General features: G+C 36.3%; 1 protein-coding gene across 4 annotated transcripts; it reads right to left on the reverse strand.

The window, feature by feature from the left end:
• Positions 1-9,992: 9,992 nt before the first annotated feature.
• On the reverse strand, positions 9,993-18,987 carry LOC137720699 (SAC3 family protein A-like). Of its 4 annotated transcripts, none has more exons than XM_068459800.1 (14): positions 18,675-18,987; positions 18,464-18,535; positions 17,151-17,993; positions 16,082-16,705; positions 14,882-14,983; positions 13,987-14,102; positions 13,413-13,587; positions 12,721-13,215; positions 12,459-12,599; positions 12,052-12,111; positions 11,592-11,722; positions 10,889-11,022; positions 10,559-10,794; positions 9,993-10,403 (listed from the first exon to the last, which is right to left on the reverse strand). In XM_068459800.1, exons 2-14 carry the CDS (start codon positions 18,521-18,523, stop codon positions 10,305-10,307), a joined length of 3,216 nt encoding a protein of 1,071 aa, XP_068315901.1. In that variant the 5' UTR covers positions 18,524-18,535; positions 18,675-18,987; the 3' UTR covers positions 9,993-10,304. The 4 variants fall into 4 exon arrangements, with proteins under 4 accessions (XP_068315901.1, XP_068315899.1, XP_068315900.1 ...); XM_068459798.1 differs by having other exon boundaries at positions 13,413-13,590; XM_068459799.1 differs by having other exon boundaries at positions 13,413-13,590; positions 18,464-18,538.
• Between the last annotated feature and the right edge of the window lie 874 nt (positions 18,988-19,861).

Genomic DNA, 19,861 nt, shown 5'->3' on the forward strand with positions numbered 1-19,861 from the left:
CTGTCTTAGCAAGATCCCCCAAAAACTATATGGGACTGACTAAGACCTGCGCTTCATCCTCTCTCGCCTTCGTCTGCTTTGCTATCTTGGGCTCATCGATCTCAATTTTCGACAGCAAAGGGTTCGGGCGCGACTTCAGCTTAATTTTTAAAGCTAATCCAGTCTAAAATTTTCTTGTGCAACAAACGCACCCTGAAGGGCATCAAATTCAATCTCTTTTTTTATGTTTACAAAAATTAACATAAAAAGAATATGTAAATACGGCGTCAAATTTAATCTCCCTTCCATAATGTTTACAAAAATTGACATAAAAAGTTACCAACATAAGTCTCTCTTTTTTTGGTCGGTTACCAACATAAGTCTAACCAGGATCCATTTGTACAAAATCAAGTTGACCGTTAATTACCTTATGACTAGCTCCCAGTCAACTGTTGTTCTGTGTCACAATCTATAAATTTTATTTTTCAAACAAGACTTAGAAAAGCTGGGAGTAAAATGAGATTTTGAGTGCCTCGGTTTAAACTTCAACACAAACCCCAGAATCTGAGATTTGGTCTTGTTGGTTGTTAATGTTATAATCTAAAGAATAAACGCGTCGTCTATTCATATTATGCCACATGAATCCATTTTAATATCACAAAATTTTGTATATAATAATGGTTTTGGATAATTGATTTTGTTTTGGAGTGAAAAAGGGGCATATATGCTTCATTCATGCATGTTTAAGGATTCAAAGTCTAAAACATCAAATATGCATGCATATGTAAGAACAAACCCACATTAACCAAAAACAAGAACAAAACTACAAACCACAAAAAAATAAAGCAACTTTGCCCGACTTTGTTCACCAATCCTACATCTAAACTTAATCCCCGAGGACAAGATTGCCAAATAATTTTTGGAGGGGACCAAAATCAAATAGGATGTATAATTTACGGGTTAATCGGTTCACCCACACTCCATCGACCACATTATATATTCTCCCTTTACAGTTTAAAGCTATATATTCACACGCTAGCTTCACCCTAATTAATTTGTTTAAGGTATAATATTTTGGCTCTAAATTAACTTTAATTTTATTTTATTTATAAGATTTGACTCCATATATATGTATAGGAGTTAAAGTTGTAGGAGGTAAGGTAAATTAATATAAACTCTAATTATTATTATTTTTTCCAAGTTGTATGCGGCTGGTGAGAGATTGATATGCATGCGCCCACATAAAGAAAATAACTGTGGTTGTTCCATATGGGAGATATTTTTCAGTGTGGCATGGGGCGGTATATCACTTGTTGTTATATAATTGTAAAGAAATATTTTTTTTCTTCAAGCATCCCTCTAAATGTATAAAAACATGTGACGTACTGCTTTGTGTTTTGAACATACTGAAAAATCTCTCTTCATATGGATATGAGCCTGTGGCTGATTAATTTCACTGCAAACTAATTAATTACATATATAAATTGGAAGACTACTCCATTCAATGACCGATATTTGATTGTTGGCGAGATTAATTTGTGTAAAATTCTTTTCAAGATATTTGGAGCTGAGGTCGGCCATGGAAAAGGAGAAGGAGAGATTCTACCGGGTAACGAGTCGCTTGTGATCCATACATAATCTGATCACCTATCTCTCTCATGGTCATGTGACCAAAATCAATTCAACAATGACAGATTCCTGAGTGTGTAACCAAGGCCTCGTTTGGTCTCTATTATTGGATTGAAATAACTAATCCTATAAATTCAAGGTATATTGAAGATAGAAGTTGACGATTTTTTATTTTGAGGTTATTGGACGGGAATTAGACATGAAGGAAACTTATCCCTTTCATTAATCATACTAATTTAGGGAGAGTGAAATATTGATATGTTTTCTTAACGGGTAATCATCTTCTACGTACATCTAACTCAAAATAATACTTCTTCCTTCAACGTAACTTCAAAATAATGGCTTATCAATTATAATCCGACCCTCTATACTAAACGAGTCCGAATCATTTAAGTTGCGACTGGCAATTGTTTGCTAGATTGTCTAGTAAATTCATTAAATTTGGGTTGCTCGCCGCTGGCCGGTACTTAATTAATTGTGCGAGCTAGTTTGACACATGAACTTCATGAGAGTGATACCAGCTGGGCTGATAGCTATATAGTGCACTTGCCTTCGGCATGGCCGGTAGTATACTAGTATTGTCATGTTCATCTCTTTAATTGTAGGGTTTAGTTTGGTATTAGCACCATTGCTGTTCAACAAAAACGGAAATTCCATTCAACAAGATAGTCTTCGGAAGTGGCTTGTAACTCAGTTGGTTAAAAATATTTGTTCTTGCACTTGATGTTCCATATTCTAATCACGCTTTTATAGTTTAATATAAATTACCTTATCATTGGAGTAAGCGACATGATGAGCTTGAGGAATCCAAATTTTCTGCACCCAAATACCTTTGTGACCCCTATGTGGCTCCTCTAAATATGCAATGTGTGTCCACCCATTTTTAATCTTAACTCTGTTGAAGTTGCTATTTATGAAAATCAAACTTAAGACTTCTTGATCATTGAACTTGTTATTTATGAAGTCGAACTTAAGATTATAATACTAGTGGTGTGCATGTTAAGTTTCATTAAGGCTTTTTAGCCAAAATGGTCCTTGAGATTTGCATAACTCCTTAATTTGGTCCCTGAGATTTCAAATCAATAGAAGTGGTCCCTAAGATTGTCCACCATCCATCATTTTGGTCCTTCTGTTAAAAACTCCGTTAAGTGTCCCGGAGCTCTTGGCCGGAAGTTTGGGCAATTTCCAAAGCTTCGTAACTCAATCGTTTCTTAACCAAATTCGACCCATAATATATCAAAATGAAGATAGTAAAGTGTAGAATAAGATTATACCTATTTGGAAGCCCAATGGTTTCCGGAGATGGTCGAAAAATAGCCTCAAAGTTGACTGGTCTGAGGAAAAACTGGAAAACTAGTCGGAAACTGGGCAAAATTTAAACGTTCATAACTTCTTCAATACTCAACGAAATCAAGTGATTCAAAAATGAAAATCATATTTCTTGACGAGATGAAGAGAATGGTGCCTTTTTCAGCTGCTAACTCGTTGTGGTTTGGCTGGAAAATGGCTCGAAAGGGGCTAACTTGAGACCAAGACAGCCACTTTCGAGCCGTTTCCCGGCCAAACCACGGCGAGTTAGCCACTGAAAAAAAAGTACCATTCTCTTCGTCTCATCGAGAATTATGATTTTTGTTTTTGAATCACTTGATTTCGTTGAAAATTGAAGAAGTTATGAACGTTTAAAGTTTGCTCAGTTTCCGGCGAGTTTTCCAGTTTTTCCTCAGACCAGTCAACTTTGAGGCTATTTTCCAACCATCTCTGGCAACCATTGGGCTTCCAAATAGGTATAATATTATTCTACACTTTCCTATCTTCATTTTGATATATTATGGGTTGAATTTGGTTAAGAAACGATTGAGTTACGAAGCTTTGAAAATTGCCCAAACTTCCGTCCAAGATCTCCGGGACACTTAACAGAGTTTTTAACGGAATGACCAAAAGGATGGATGGTGGACAATCTCAGAGACCAAAATGAGGAGTTATGCAAATCTTAGGGACCATTTTGGCTAAAAAACCTTTCATTAATAACGTACTTAAGTTTTTGTTTCTCTGTCCCTCTCCATTCCCTTTTCCTCTCCATTCCCTTATGAATGATAACTATATATGGATTATACGAGAAGTAATGCTACAAAAATTAAATTTGTAGATAGAATTTTGTAACTAAATGATATGAAAGTTGATGATTGAATGATTACTTAAGCATTAATAAGCATACTCATTTTTATTGATGACACATTATTTAATTCACAAATTTTATCTACCAATTTAATTTTCTTAACATTATTCTCTTACGGGACTTCAAGCTGTGTGAAATATTGAAAACTTTATGATTAGGACTGCTCAGAGAAGAGAATTAATGACATCCGACTAAATTAATCTATTCAAAAAAGCAAAGCACGTGTTGATGTTGTCCTGTCAAAATCTGTAGTCAGTTTCTTCCTTGCGACAAAATAATAATAAATTACTCTTTTCTATTCTATTTTATACAAGTTTTTTTTTAAGAAAAAATTTCTAAACTGTTACAATGATTTAAGAGATGTCGAAATTTCAAACAAGAGATGTATGGGTAGAAACTATTACAAGTTGAAGATGTATTTTGTTCATTACTACAATTCTAATATGAATATGTTTTTACTCGTAGTCCATTTACAAACGCACACAGAGGCTTCACATGTCCACTACATATATAACACGAGAGAAGATATGTCTTACCAATATAGATATATCGTCTTCAAAATATCATGGAATAAGTGTTATATACACAAAATGATTGAGCTCAAGTGATGAAATGTATATACACACACCAATAATAATCGTTACGACAATTATGTGAACTTAATACTTGTTTGTTTTCGACCCAAGATGCTTACTTGTTAAGGGAAGATGAAGGCCTGGTTTGGTACTGAGGTGATTCTGAAAAAAGCTGGTATCAAAAAAAGCTAGGAGCTGTTTTTGTGTTTGGTAAACATTCAGCTTCAGCTTTTTTTCATAGTTTTGGGTGAAAAAAAAACCAAAAACAAGAAGCTGCAAAACCCATCTTTGAAAAACTGGTTTTTTTTCACATCTATTTTACATAAAAGTTTACCAAACACTATAATACTGCTTTTTTTTTTTTTCAAAAGCACTTTTACAAAAAAGTTTTCCAAACACTCTGCTGCTTTATTTCACAGCTGCTTATTCTCACAGTACAGCAGAAGCAGCTTTTTTTCAAAGCACAGCAATACCAAACCAGCCCGAAATTTGCTCACTTACACTTTTAGGGGTTTTCTGTTTCACCATGCACCTATTTTTGAACAATTAAATTGAAATTGTCAAAATTTCGTAATTAATTTTTACAAATTTAGCAGTTCGATACACCGATGCATCATACAATTTTTACGATATAAGCCTTAGATTGTCAGGTACATATTGGAATTCATGTGTTTGCTTTGACTTCAATATCCATGCATTTGTTTCCACTTTGCACGTTAATTATCACGTGGTCATGTGCATGAAAGAATTGCCTACCCATTGCGTGATGAGGAATATGTGCTCGGTTGGGTTCCGCACAATTACCATTCAAACAAGAAAGAGAGGGGCGATTTAGTAGTACATGTAAGTGAGAGGTTTTAAATTTGATTTTCGTCAAAAACGAATTTAAACCACATTATTGCTAACTTATTGTGAAACTTAGCCCACTTCTTCACTCTTTTAGGGTTAATAATATCGTTTGTTCAAAAAAATAATAATGATAAAGAGAGTGAGATGGTGACGAACAATGTTACTTAGCTAGCTAGGACTTGGCTTGAAAGAACTCTATGGTCTCAACCCAACTAAAAAAATCTCAAGGCTAAGACCATTGAGACTATTTGACATCGCATTTTGTCATCAAATTGTAAATATGAATGATTGATATTGTTGTTTAAATGTGAATTGATTATGTGGTACAGATTTCCCGATCTAACAATATAATTATTATTTTTACAAAAATAAATATAATAAAGAATTTTTATCACAAATGATTCTTGAAATTGACCCACCCAATCAAGATGGTTCCTGAAATTGAAATCGATTGATGTAGTCCCTGAAATTGGATGTCGAAAATCAATGTAGTCCTTCCATCACAACTTTGTTAAAAATTCTATTATATGCTGATGTGATACATAATTAGGTTCCACAATATAATAAAATATTGTCATGTGGATTAAAAGTATTTAAATAATAATTAAAAACAAAAAAAATAAAAAAGAGAAAAAGAAGGTGAAGATGACTGTTTGTTCCCCTTCTACCCAGCGAGCGACCCACCATTCTCCTCCCCTTGAAACGGCGTCGTCGCACCCCGTTCCCGCAGTCCTCGTGTTCGCCGGTGGCACCTGCTTTCTTCCCAAGCTAAGCACCAATAAGTCACGTACTAATTATAACCAAGGTTCTAAAAAACGCTAGGCGCTAGTCGGGCGGTGGGCTAGCGCCTAGCGCTTAGGCGGCCTAGGCGGATTTAGGTAAATTTCTTGTATATCTTGTAAATAAATGCATATTAACACTTACAAAAAATTATACTTGTATGAAATCCATGGATAAGATAATAAAAGAATGATAAAATGCAAAAAGAGTATCCAACAAGTCCAAAATTTAAAAACACATTAAGCATATATGTCATATAACCATAGTGAGGAGTATTGTAGGATGACACATGTACAACAAGTTCACAATTTAAAACAACATAAAATGGAAAATAGGAGGAAAATAAGGAAATTTAGTAATGTAAGATACTTATTTTTAGCATCCCGGAATTTAAGTTGATACACAACACACCTATTCTATACAATTAACAAAATTTCAAGGTATAATTAGAACTTAGACTTTAAACAAATTTCACAAAAAATATATAAAAAAAAATTAAAAAAAAAACCACCCAACCGCCTAGCACCGCCTAGCCCGCCTAGAGCCACCCCGATTTTTCCAGCCGTTTTGCCCAAAATCGCCTCGGTTCCAAGGCGCCGCCTAGGGTGTTTTTTAGAACACTGATTATAACTGCTTTTTGCATTTTGCATATATACCAAACCAAACCAACCCAAATCAAATATTATATTGTATCTATGGCCATCATCTTTTCACGAATTCTCAGCCCCACTCCCTATGGACTGCACCTCCGGGTCGAGCAACATCGGGGAGGTTTTATTTCGAATTACTATCGCCGGCGAACACGAGGACTGCGGGAACAGGGTGCGACGGTGCCATTTCAAGGGGAGGAGAATGGTGGGTCGCTGGGTAGGAGGGGAAGAAGATGATGAACAGTCATCTTCTTCTTTTTTTTTTTTTTTTTTTTTCTTTAAATATTTTTAATCCACATGGCAATATTTTATTATATTGTGAAACCTAATTATATGCCACATCAGCACATAATAGAATTTTTAACGGAATTGTGACAGAAGGAATACATTGATTTGCAATACCCAATTTCAGGGACTACATTGATCGATTTTCAATTTCAAGAACCATATTGATTGGGTGGGTCAATTTCAGAGATCATTTGTGATAAAAACCTTATAATAAAATAACATTAACTCACTTTGACTTTGTTACCATTTAATAGCATAATTTATCCCTTACCCACCCCAGCCTTGAACCCAAGACCTCCTAGACTACGCCCACCCCTTACCCACACCAACACCACTAGGCTAGCCCTAGTGGCTGATACTCTTACCTTATTTGATTAAAAGCATTCACCGCATTAAAATTAAAATTCCATCAACACATTCACCTAATCCAAAACCTAGTAGCCCAGGTGGTTCCCGCCACCCGATGGCCTCCATACCAAACAGACCAGGATTTCTCTCCCCTCCCTTTCTTCCCTCTATTTCTATTTATATGGTTTCGATTAAATCACGTCAATATCTTATTTTAAAACTTTTATAAGGAAAAAAAATGATAAGAAAGAAAATGTGAACGGAGTGAAGGGGGAGGAAATTACAAGGAGAGAGAATCATTCTCCATACTCAAAATACCCAAAACAAAGTAATAAAATTTAATAAAAAGTATTTATTTTATTATTTAATTAAAATTAAAAGAAAAATTCCAGAGAGCATTCCTCATCCAAAACAGAAAACAGACGGCTCCACGAGCTGAACCTTTTCAGCAGCAAGATAATGGCGACAATGCCACTTCCCTGCAACTCCCCAACCCATTCCCACTCGTGTCCTCATCGAACAAACCCCACTCGTGCAAACCTTTCTTCTCCTTCACAACCCGAGCCACCGACCCGGAAACGCCGCCCCTGAGCCATCGCCCGAATCTGGTTCAGGCCCGGATGACTTCCCCAACCTATTCCCACTTGTGTCCTCATCGACCAAACCCCACTCGCGCAAACCCTTCTTCTCCTTCGCAACCTAAGCCACCAACCCGGAAACGCCGCCCCCGAGCCATCGCCCGAATCTGGTTCAGGCCCGGATGACTTCGACAGCAAGCTGAGCCAGGTCCGACTCCGATACCGCAGCGGCACCGGAAAGAAAACGGGAGTATGGAAGACCCGGAAGTCCAAAAGCGGTTCTGGATCCTCGTCCGCATCCAACTTGTACCTTCCACCGGTGCCGCTCAAGGAGCCGGTGTCTAGCGGGTTGAAGGTGGATTTCAGGTTCAGCCCGTACAGCGAGAGGTTAGACGAGCAAATTACAGTTCTGGGTCTAAGGGCGCTGTTGCTGGTAGAGTTGGCAGACGGGGAAGAGCGTGTTGAAGTATCATGGGTAGTCAGTTGTGCTGGTTCAGGTTTACTTTGTGCTAGTTCAGATCCGTACCTCGTCGATGCTTGCTTCTATCAATGTTTGCAGAACGGCTGGACCTGGACATCTGAGCTACAACTTGGATGATTCGACGGGAATGTAAGGCTCTTTGGCTTCTTGCTTCGTCATCTCTCCTTCTACGCTCCTCTTCCTCTTCCATCTTATTTTTGCCCACATGAAGATTGAACGTTTCTTCTGCTTGCTTAAACAATTATTTCTCTTGCTCATCGATTTCCCACAACGAAGAAGACATTGTAAGAAATAAGCAGAAACTATAAATAATGATAGAGATTTTGATTTTGGTGTGTGATTTCTTAAGATGGATGGTGGGTTATAAGGAGGAAAAAGAAAGGATTAGGTTGTAGATAACACCATGTGGCATGTTGTCATTCGTTAAAAATTTGATCAAAATCTATCTTCAAAGATGACAAACATATTGTGACAAGTGGCGCGACGTGATTGGTTAAAAATCTTATCGGAAATCTATCCTCAATGATTCTGAAAAGGTAACGACACGTGGCACGACAACATTAGATAAAAATCTTATTGAAATCTATCATAAAAAATTATCTTTTCGGATGATGACACGTGACGCAATGAGAACGATTAAAAATCTTATCCGAAATTACAAATAAAATTATTTTGTATTATTTTATTGCTTATTGCTATGGCTATTCAGTTAGGGATGAAGATGCAAAAAGCAATTATTGTTCATCAAAAGTAGTTACGGTTCACTAGAGGGGATTGAATAAGAAGTTGCCCTGAAGACCTTTGATATGCTGTAGTTGCTCTTACGTACGAGAACTTCAGTATGAGGAGAAGGTGAGTGTGGCCTCAGTGACAGTCTGCTCCGCCCAAGGAGTGAACATAAATTAAATTATATATGTGATTATTCTAGTATTAAATTCTAGTAAATTTTGATTTGTTTTTGTAATGCAAATTCAACCTTTGATTATAAGATTATACTTTTGAGTTACTCAAATGAGAGGAAAACGCTCGGCAGGGTAATCACTTTTTTCCGTTAATTATAGCACACATTTCAACCATATAAACGTGGCTGAGTTTTCTCAAGATTTTTTTATGTACAACTCAAGGAATACGGAAAAAAAAAATTCACCATTCATCGAGTCATGTAAGCATTTTTTTATAATGAAAAGAGTAATGCTAGAGAAATAAAAAAATTAAACTAAATTAACAAATCACATAATTTGTCATCAATATAAAATAAAATCAATAGCACGGATCCCTAAGTTTGTTCATCATCAATCCCTTTAGTATTTTTGTAAAAAAAATCCTTAAATATGAAAAAATAACAAAAATATCCTTAATTTTTGTCAAATCATTTTAACCATTGTTTATTGCAAGCATTTTTGTTATTTTTTGAGTACTTATTTAAGAGAGTTTTCCCAAAAAGACCAAAATAATTAAGAGAGTTTTAAAGAAAAACCCGCGATATTATTCACTTTAACGAAAAACTACACTTTTACACTAAAAATTCAATCCTAGTACTATTCACTCTATCCTTTATTTTATCCTTATCGTTAAAACTCAAAGTTTTCAAATCATTTTCATTAGTTTTCCTAATAATTAATGGCTAAAATACCAAAATAACATACTCAAAAGTACAGATTAATCTCAGAAAATAATTTTTAAAAATTTCTTATTCTTTCTTCTCTTTGTGTATTTACCATATTCTATCGCCCAAAAAAGAAAGAATGGATATTACATGTTACCTAATTCGGATTCTTTTTCATCAAATATTCCAATTACACAACACTAACCTATCTTTTCTTTTTCCTTTCTCTAATGTTACAGGGAACCCCGAATGCCCTACCACTCTGGGAAGTTGCCCGCTCGTTTCTTCTGCATTAGATTCTGAAGGCAGCATCTTCTTCCACCGCTCTCTGAGACTCAAAATAAAATTGGGTACTAACAAATTCGCTATAAAGGTGTCCTTGTCAAAAAATCGTTAACGGCGAGAGTGGCATCGCCGTGGGACACCGCATCAGTCTCCGGCATGTAAAGACTTGAGGACGTAGGCTGCACATCAAACATAACCATTTCAAGCCACTGTATACATAGCAATTGCCACCAAGTAGACATCAAACAGCTAATGCGCCATTCAATCGAAAATAAATTTAGCACAGGGGAATGTGTATATCCGTGTGAGCAAAATTTGTGTAATTAAAACCTACCTTTGTATCAAGCTGCATTTCTCCGTTGTTATCAACAGTGAGGCATGCACCGTGTACTTTCAACCATTCAATGCATTCGTCCAATCCCTCTGAATCCTTCTCCTCGCTTTCCTCGTTTGTGGGTGTAATGGTGGTAAATCCCAGAATTTGAGCAACGTAAGGAACAGGTATCGTAGGCCGATATGATCTACAGATGCAGCTCACTGCCTTATACCGCATCTTTTCAACATAGAGATCTGCAGAAGGAAGAGTTATTATACAATAATCCTTTTTTATATTTTTTTATAATCCAAAATGTAAAAGATAATTTCATTTGAAAGAGATGCTCACCCATAAGGCAGGTGCTCAAGTTCGGAGCTGTCTTGTAGAGCCTGAAGAACATAACATAATTTCCTGAAGTCACAGCTGAACGAACCGCAAGAGCATGCTTAACAGCTCCATCTCTTTTCGCTTCAACTGACAAGCTACATTCAGCAACGTTGAACAATATATTCAGGGTCATCTTACATGGTTTGATAAACTGGAAGGGGGAAATATCACTTTTGCTCTGCATGCAATAATCGTACACTACAGTGCAACAAAGAGCCAAAATTGCAATAATGGTTTGATTCATATTTCATCAAATATGATCTCTTTTTTGGCGAAAGAGTAGTCATTACCATCAAAAATCAGGTGACCAATCATTAATTTCTTAAATTTCGATTCTGCACCAAACTTGTTATCTCACACAACCAGGCAATATAGGACATGCACAAATTTATTTCTACTCCGTATTTGAAATATAGAATAACATTGTTGATAGTCAAGTAGAAGACAATAAAACATATCTTTGTAACTTTTTAGTGTCCCAATATCTGCCAAATGTGTAGTTCTAATTTTCTATAAACTAAAGTTCACTACCTATGGACCCGTTCATGACTCTTGAGTTTTTATGGAACTTTAATCAACAAAAAAGAAGAGACCCGAATATATTACTAGTAAGAAGCCACAATATCCATACGAGAAAAGTCATCTTAACTTGAGAGTTACTGACCTTGCCATTGATGATACTAGATCTCTGTTATTATTTGAGTGAAGGATAACACAAAGTAAGTTGTATGCAGAGAACTCCATATGGCATCCCTCAATACCTTCAGCATAGAGAGATTTCAACTGTGACGCACACTGAAAACAACATGAAAGACTGTTATTCGACACCTGAACTTATGAGGAATAAATACCTTCAAATATTAAAAATTGCGCAACAATATTTGTTTCTTTTTCTTTCTGAAAAAAGGTGCATAAACTTTTAACTGCATCGGATAAATTCGTATCTCAAATAAAAAGTTATAAATAATTATCAGTTTTGAAGCCAAACTAATCAAATTTATTGATTCCCACAGATAATTACCACAACCTCCCTTGGCAAGGTAAAGTTCTTCTATTGTCATCTTATTTGTGTCATGCCGTAAAGTATTTACAAAATTGTTTTCAACCACACTAAGATCACCAACCTGATTATACTCGGGCAGGTCCCCCACTTCCACTGCTAAGCGAGCATGGGTTTCGTACACCTGGTCAGGAAATTAGGCAGAATGAATGACAAACTGATGTGAACATAACTCATACAAAGATTGGGGTCGGTAGTTGAAAATGAAAGATAATATTACAGATAACATAATTTGAAAAAATAAAAAAACTGCAGCAAAAGTTTAATGTTGTATTAGGATGTAAAGAAGTAAATGCTAAAAATTATGGGTGATCAAAGTGACTCTAATTAGCCGAAAAGACCTGGTTAAGTTGATTTAAGTAGTCAACAGTCAGTTTTGAAAGATATGGTAGTCAGGCAGCAGAAAAAGGGTAAATAAACTAGAGTCCATATGATAAAGGATTAATAAAGACCATATGATATCAAATATACCTTTACTGTTAGGTGATTGCGAATTCGTTGCACTGTCAAATCCTGACGAATGGACTTCAACTGATCACATTTATATAGGTAATTCTTTTGGGAATTTTGTACCATAAGCAGAGCTTTTTCAAGAACATCCTCTGGCCTTACCTGTCAGGTAGAACAGATTCTGTAGCAGATTAGTTACATCACACATCATCTTCACCAGTTCATTTGATTTATTTAACTAGAATGTTCATAGAAAAGAAAGATATGAGATAGAGATTATTACAGTAGCAGGATCAGGAGCGGAAGTGAGGCGCAAATAACGTTTCTCAATCTCCTGGCAGGTCCCCTTAACAGTAAGAGAATCCCAGTCAATGTCCTCAACTGCCCTGCTGCCACCATCTTCAAAATTTTTGCTAAGCACCAAGGCAGTAGCCCTTCTGGCATACAAGTTTCCACCACCAGCTTTTTTTGGTTTGAAGTGATTATTTTGTGCCCAATGTCCTTGCACTCTTTCAAAACGCCTAGAGCGATTTTCACGTCTCTTTTTTTCCTCTGGTGAATCCTCAAGGCCCATTGCTCCAGTGTAATATGAGGTTAAACTTTGTTCCTCGTCACTATCACTAGATGCATCATTGTTCTCAGCAGTACTTAAAACATAAGAAAGGCGCTGCTTCTTAAATGGTTTCTGGGTTATCTTACTTCCATTTTTCTGCTCCTGTGGAGTAAACTTTCCATTACTTGTATTACCATCTTTGAATCCAGCACTCCCCATCCATGGCTGCATGTGTGAACACCACATTATATAAGGGTAAGCTAGAAATGTTTGACAGCTTTTATGCTTGAATCATGTATATTCCAGATAATGTAAGTAAAAATGAAATATGCATATCTACATAAAAAATATGTATTTAAGATTAAGACAATTGGGTTTCCTTCCCAAGAATAAATAAAAAGACTGGTTGACAAAATAATTACCTTTCTTTGCTTATCATTGACATTCATCCAAGAAAATTTTAAACTGTCATTGTTGACAGATGCCGGTTTCTCAACTGACTTCTCCTCCGGTAGAGGTTCCCATCTACTCTTGGATCGTTTATTCGGACTTCTTTTGTACTTTGGCAATGACGAAACAAGGTTTGAAGACTGTAAACTGCTGCACAACCAGAGCACTTAAAGGTCAATGGTCTATACATTGGAATCTAAAACCTTGCAACGAATGTTACTAAGGGTGATTCCAGAGAGACCATTTACTTAAACCATATTTTGTAGACCACGTGAGCTGGAGCTTGATGGGTGGAGTCCCTTATTTACTGATTTAAAGATAGAATCAAACCATCAACCGCCACATCATATAATCTATCAAATGTGGTCTAAAAAGATGGTCTCCCTAGCGTTCTCATTAAACTAATCAACCCACATAGAGTAGGTTAGGAAATGTGACAAAATAACAAACCAAAACTGACTAATGGATGATCACTTTTCATACAATGGTTACCAAAATATTCATGAATAAATGAGTTCAAGGTGCATAAATGCAATGTAAACATACAAGCCCACGGAGGGAGGATCTTTATTAATAGCATCTTCATTTGGCAGAGGGAAAAGAGGTTCAGTATCCCAGTCCTGTGTGTAAAGCGTACCATCAGCTGTTGCCTTGGTGATAATCTGAAACGAAAATTAAGTACTTTCACACCATATACATCCCATCTAAAAAATCACACACACAAGCAGCATCGAGGGAAAAAAAAATATTGCATGCTTCATGTCCATGAAACTAACAAAAAGTTAAGCAGCTTAGCAGCAACCCAGAACGTGCATCTGCCTCAATTTGCAAACAAAAGTTCCAAGATATACAGATACTCCAAAAAAGGAAATGTTTCTTGAAACATTGCACTGAGAACTGAGAAGTATGGAGTTAATAAGGAGAAAAAATACATTATTGAGTGCTTCATGTCCATGAAACTGACATAGAATTGAGCAGCAAGCCAGAAGTGCATCTGCCTCAATTTGCATACAAAAGTTTCTTGACATACAAACACTTGAAAGCAAAATGCTTCCATGAATCATAAACATTGCACTCATTTGAACCATCAGATGAACATTTGTGGAAGATGCAATATGACATTTAATGGTAAACTGATGTTCATAGATAGGTAATAGTACTTCAGATAAATATATTACGTGGCAGGTAAGTCATAGAACATGCAGGAGGTTTTGGGTCATGGAAAATCATTTCATTTCGCAAAAACCTCAAGACTCAACTCTTCATAATAACGTATATAGTGGTTTTATTATCATCACAACATATTAGATAATAGTTACTAAGGGCGACTACAATTGATAAAAAATCCAAAAGTCATGCCAAAAAGGGGAGTTTGCAAGAGTCCATCAACATGTATGATTTCAAAGTTGGCAAAGAAAAACTTCTAACCAATTTGGCTTACCTCCTTCATGACAGACTGACATGCAGCCATTTGCCTATCATCTTTACAGCGAGCCAAAGACCTTTCGACATAACCACGCAGCGACTTGGGAAACATACCAGGCTGAAAATGAAAAAACATGCAGAAATAAATAAATTCATATTCATTAGCTACAGCATAGTTTACTGAGTCATGAACTACATTACCATTCTGTGCGTAATGTTATGACATACGAGGAGAGGATAAAGACATGCATAACACCCAAAACAATAAAAACACATTATAGGAAACCATGTTGGTAGGATGCTGCAGAAATCTCCAAACACACATTGATTGATCAATTTAAACAATTAAGTATTCAAAACGAATTAAGGTGCTAAAAACATGCGGTGCACCTATCAACCACAATCAGAGTTGAGTACCTATAGCTTAATTATAACTGTTCGCTAGATTTTGCATCAGTTCTTGGACTTAAGAGAGGAATGACATTTTATTTCATTACTATCAATTTGTATCAAAACAATATCATAAGGCAAGCCCTGTGAAATTTCAAATGGCTCTAGAGTTAATCATCCTTCATCTTAGAGGTGTAGGTTCATCTCATGTTATTTATATGTTTGGAATGAACTCTTCAATTGAAAGTTTCAGAGAAAACTCAGAAAAGAGAGTTCCTTTTTTCTACGAAGTTGCAGGAAAGAATCCCCCATTATTCTCCACTTATTATTCCAGATATCCTACTAGAAAAACAAGTATACAAATAAATGTTGAAGTGACAAAATCTTCCTTTTTTATTCTAAATTTTAAGGCCAATTGCCTCACTTTTCCCTTTAAAAGAGCACGTTCATTCCAAAGCCAACTGCGTAATTAATTGCTTATTCATTGTAGGACTGTATGCTGCCCCATCGCTATCAACATTTTGTTTTCTTAAAAGTAGCAGAATGTCAGTACATGCTTGCATTTAAAAAGGGTTGGTAAAAGGAAAGGCAATTTATGTTATGTTACAATTTAAGAACCATGTATAGTTAACATAGCAGAATAGCAAGCTCGCAACCTAAGAAGAGTATCTTAAGAGGTAACAAACTTCCACTCCTAACATATTTCTAGAATAAAAGATGAGAAGCAACGACCATCACATCTTTAGTATTTTAGTAGTCAGTCTGGAAAGAAATAACTGGGAATTGATACTTAAAAAAGCAACAGTCATCAAAGCAGAAGACATACCTTAAGTAGAGAATCAGCAGTGGCACTGGATGTCACCTTGTCAACCGGCTTTGGCAGTGAAACACTGATATAAGCAGGTTTTTCTGCTGCAGTGGTTGTACAGCTATCCTTGTCAGTTTTTGGTAACCCAAAGGTTGGATTTGAATTGATTCTAGGGTTTGTTGGAATCTGCAGTTTATCATCTCTTTGTGTACCTATAGGTGGAGCGGGTTTGGAGGGTGATTGGTAAGTATGAGATGGAACAGGTTGTAAGGGTGACTGATAAGTATGAAACACATGGGATGGAACAGGTTGGGACAGTGATTGATAAGTATGAGACACATGGGATGGAACAGGTTGTGAGGGTGATTGGTAAGTATGAGACGCATGGGATGGAACAGGTTGCAAGGGTGATTGGTAAGTATGAGAGGCATGGGGCACCTGCTGAGAAGCAGGATACTGCACGTTGGGTGCTTGAGAAAATGCAGTTTTCCGGTGATCCTGAAAGCTATCATAAGAAGCCTTTTCATCCAAAGGTTTTTGGAAGTGTGGTTCCATAGAACTATTGTGGTGAACTTGAGATTGAGAAGTTGGAGCCCCATGATTCCAGTAACCATCATGAGCACCAATAACTACAGCACCAGACTGAGAAGCCAAAAAATAACGACAAGAATTTTACTAACCAAACATATTTCAACAGCATAGTAATGACTATAGAGATATTCAAATTTAACATCAGATCAATATCATTAGATAAACCATCAACTGCAGTTGTCAGAAATATCATGGAACTCTATCTAATGGTTGGTTTAAAATGTAAAGATTAACAGTAAGCTAAAACAAAACATAAAACAAAAATAAAGGCTATATATGTGATGATGCACAAATCTGAAGTATAGCTACCATGTACACTAGCAATAATCTTTGATGACAATATCACTCATTAATGACAGTTTCAATCATATGAATACTATGACTTGGATCATTAATAGGATCATTAATAGAATTCAACAATGCACCATATCAAGAAGAGCTGGCATATGAGGGCATGGAACTTTTTCAAAAACCCTCCGCGGAAGGAAATTCAAACCTGCACTGATGGCAATTCAGATGGACTGGGTTCTGGCCTCCAAGAAGGAGCATATGAAGGTAGTGGTGGTGGTGGTGGTAGCTGGCTGTCCGAGGTTTGATACCCGGTGGTAGCACCTGGAACCGGACATCCCACATTGGGTGTACTTGTAACAGAAATGTTCTCAGTACCGGGAGCACAGCTGACTTCTGTTTGACTGTAATAATCTGCCCATTGCTTGTAGTGCTGCTCATAATTTTGTGAAGTTGAAGTCGCAGTACTAGAACTATATGCAGCAGTGGTATCCGGGGTGTACTGTGAATATTGATGAGGCATATAATTTGCATAATTTCCGTCACTCAAAGAGGTAGTCTGATTATTGTAGCTGCTACTTGGGTAACCTCCAGCTGTCTGATAATCAGCAGGATTGTAGTAAGTGCTTGAATAACTTGCAGACCCAGCATAAGACCCTGTATTCTGAAATGAGGAAAGAGGCTGATAAGGAGCACCTGTATTTTGATATGCTCCTACAGGCTGTGAGTAGGAAGTGTTGGATTGCTGCTGATAGTTGTTATAGTAACCTGGGTACCCTGCGCTTCCATAACCATATGTATCTGAAGAATGTTGGTATGAAGCATAACTATTGTAATCTTGTGGTGCATTTACTGTTCCCAAACTCGATGTACTACTCCCAGGCGGCTGTGGTTGCTGATCGTATTGATAGGTTGAATGGGAATGAACCCCATTATCTGTCAAGCTATTGTCCGTCCTATGAACGTTCCAGGACGAGGCTTCTGAACCAGTTGTTGAAAGAGGAGGATATGAAGGCGTCTGTCCTTGGTTTGCATTAATAATATACCGATTCTAAAACACAAATAAATGCAAAATTGTATTAATCAGTATTGCCATTCAAAAAGCAATAATCAATTAGTATTAATATATATATATATGAAAAATTATACAGAGCCAACTAAAAAATGGCTATCATAAAATTGGTAGACATGTCAAGTAAACTGAACGGAATATAACAAATGGAAAATCAGAGACAACAAGCTTAGCATCCACTATAGACGAGCAGTACAGGCCATTTGGTAAGATAATTTTTTGCCTAAGAGAACAACACCCAGATAATCCTTTGAGCTATACTAAGAAAACTAAGCTTTTTACAGCTAATCTACCAAATGCGGGCGAGGCTATGCTTAGAGAGTACATATGAAAATAAATTTAAATCACATTCTATATGGCAACAAATCTGTTTGAAATCGAAAACTCCTACTGTCAATCAGAATTTAATACAAAAATCGTAACAGAGAAGCGGGCTTAGTAGTAATCACCTCAAGCGAATTCGGGTCCAGTGGAGCTATCGTCTCTGTATTACCTCCTTGATTCATCATATCTTTAGCATCCTGCTACAATAAAATCAAAACATAAATTAACCAAACAAACAAAATAGTCAAACATACCACAAAATCCACAGTAAAAATCCCAAAAATCTTCGATAACAAGAATCCAAAACCCTAATTGATTGCCAATTAGAATCGGTACCTTCAAACAAAACGCAGGCCATCAACCTCGAAACGCAGTTTGACTTACAAGAAAGCTGATCAATGGAATCGGAGGGCGGAGAAAAAACCCAGAAAACAGATTGAGATCAACAACAAGAACAAACAAGAAGAAGCGAAAAAGAAAAAAAAAGAAAAAGAATTTGGACTGAAAAAACCTAATTATCAATACCCAATAGCACGAATGAAATTTATAAAAAGCAAGAAAAATTAATAAAAATTATTAGGGGCAGATTGGCGAGAACAGCGATATAGATATGCGGAAGAAAGATGCAGAGAGAAAGGAGGAGGGAGGGAGGGAGGGCTTGAGGTTCAACGACCGGGGGTCTAGGTTGGGTCCTGGGTCGTGTTTGCGGGTTTAGGAGGACTTGGTGTTTGGCGGTTGACCAAGACAACGTAAAAATAATAGGTTTTGGGTTAACATGATTCGGATTTTTATCAAATTATACGTTAGGAACTTGTTGAGATAACGAGTATACACGTAAACGATACGAATACGACTTATTTGTCATTTAGATATTAAGCATAACAATTTCTTACATGACTCATTAACCTGATACGAAACGATATGACTCGTTAACTAGTCGAGTAGCTACAGAGTCACTTGTTAATAATTTATTACGATAACATTTTTATATATTAAAATAACGGATATGACACGAACACGAAATGAACACAACCGTTTGCCGAGTCTAATTTTCCACCATTGTGACAAATAAATAAATTGGGGTTTTCTATTCGCACCTGAGTAACGATTAGATCTTAAATACATGGATCTAATGAAATTCGTAATAGTTAATCTTACTCAAAATTTGTATGACTCAATGTTAGGTACTATTGAAGTTGGATCCCAAATTTTATTTACAAATTTGATGTCAGGTTTACCCTCTTAAGCTCAACAATTTTTCTTTTTTTAACAAACCATAACGCTAGTAGGTTAAATAGTTAGTTATCAGGGAAAAAATGAATTAGTGGAGATCAAACCCGTATCTTGGTATATAGACATGATTATTTTCCACTATTATGATAAAGCATCATCTGCCAACAATTATTTCTTTTATTTAAGCAATATTTTAAGGTAAGTCAAATTCAAATTATGATGAAGAACATTTGGAAGTATCAAAAGAAAAAGAAAGCAAATTCAAACGTCAATGTGACGCCAATTTAATT

The sequence above is a fragment of the Pyrus communis genome, chromosome 16 (assembly GCF_963583255.1).
Source record: "Pyrus communis chromosome 16, drPyrComm1.1, whole genome shotgun sequence".
In the NCBI taxonomy this organism is placed as follows: Eukaryota; Viridiplantae; Streptophyta; class Magnoliopsida; order Rosales; family Rosaceae; genus Pyrus; species Pyrus communis.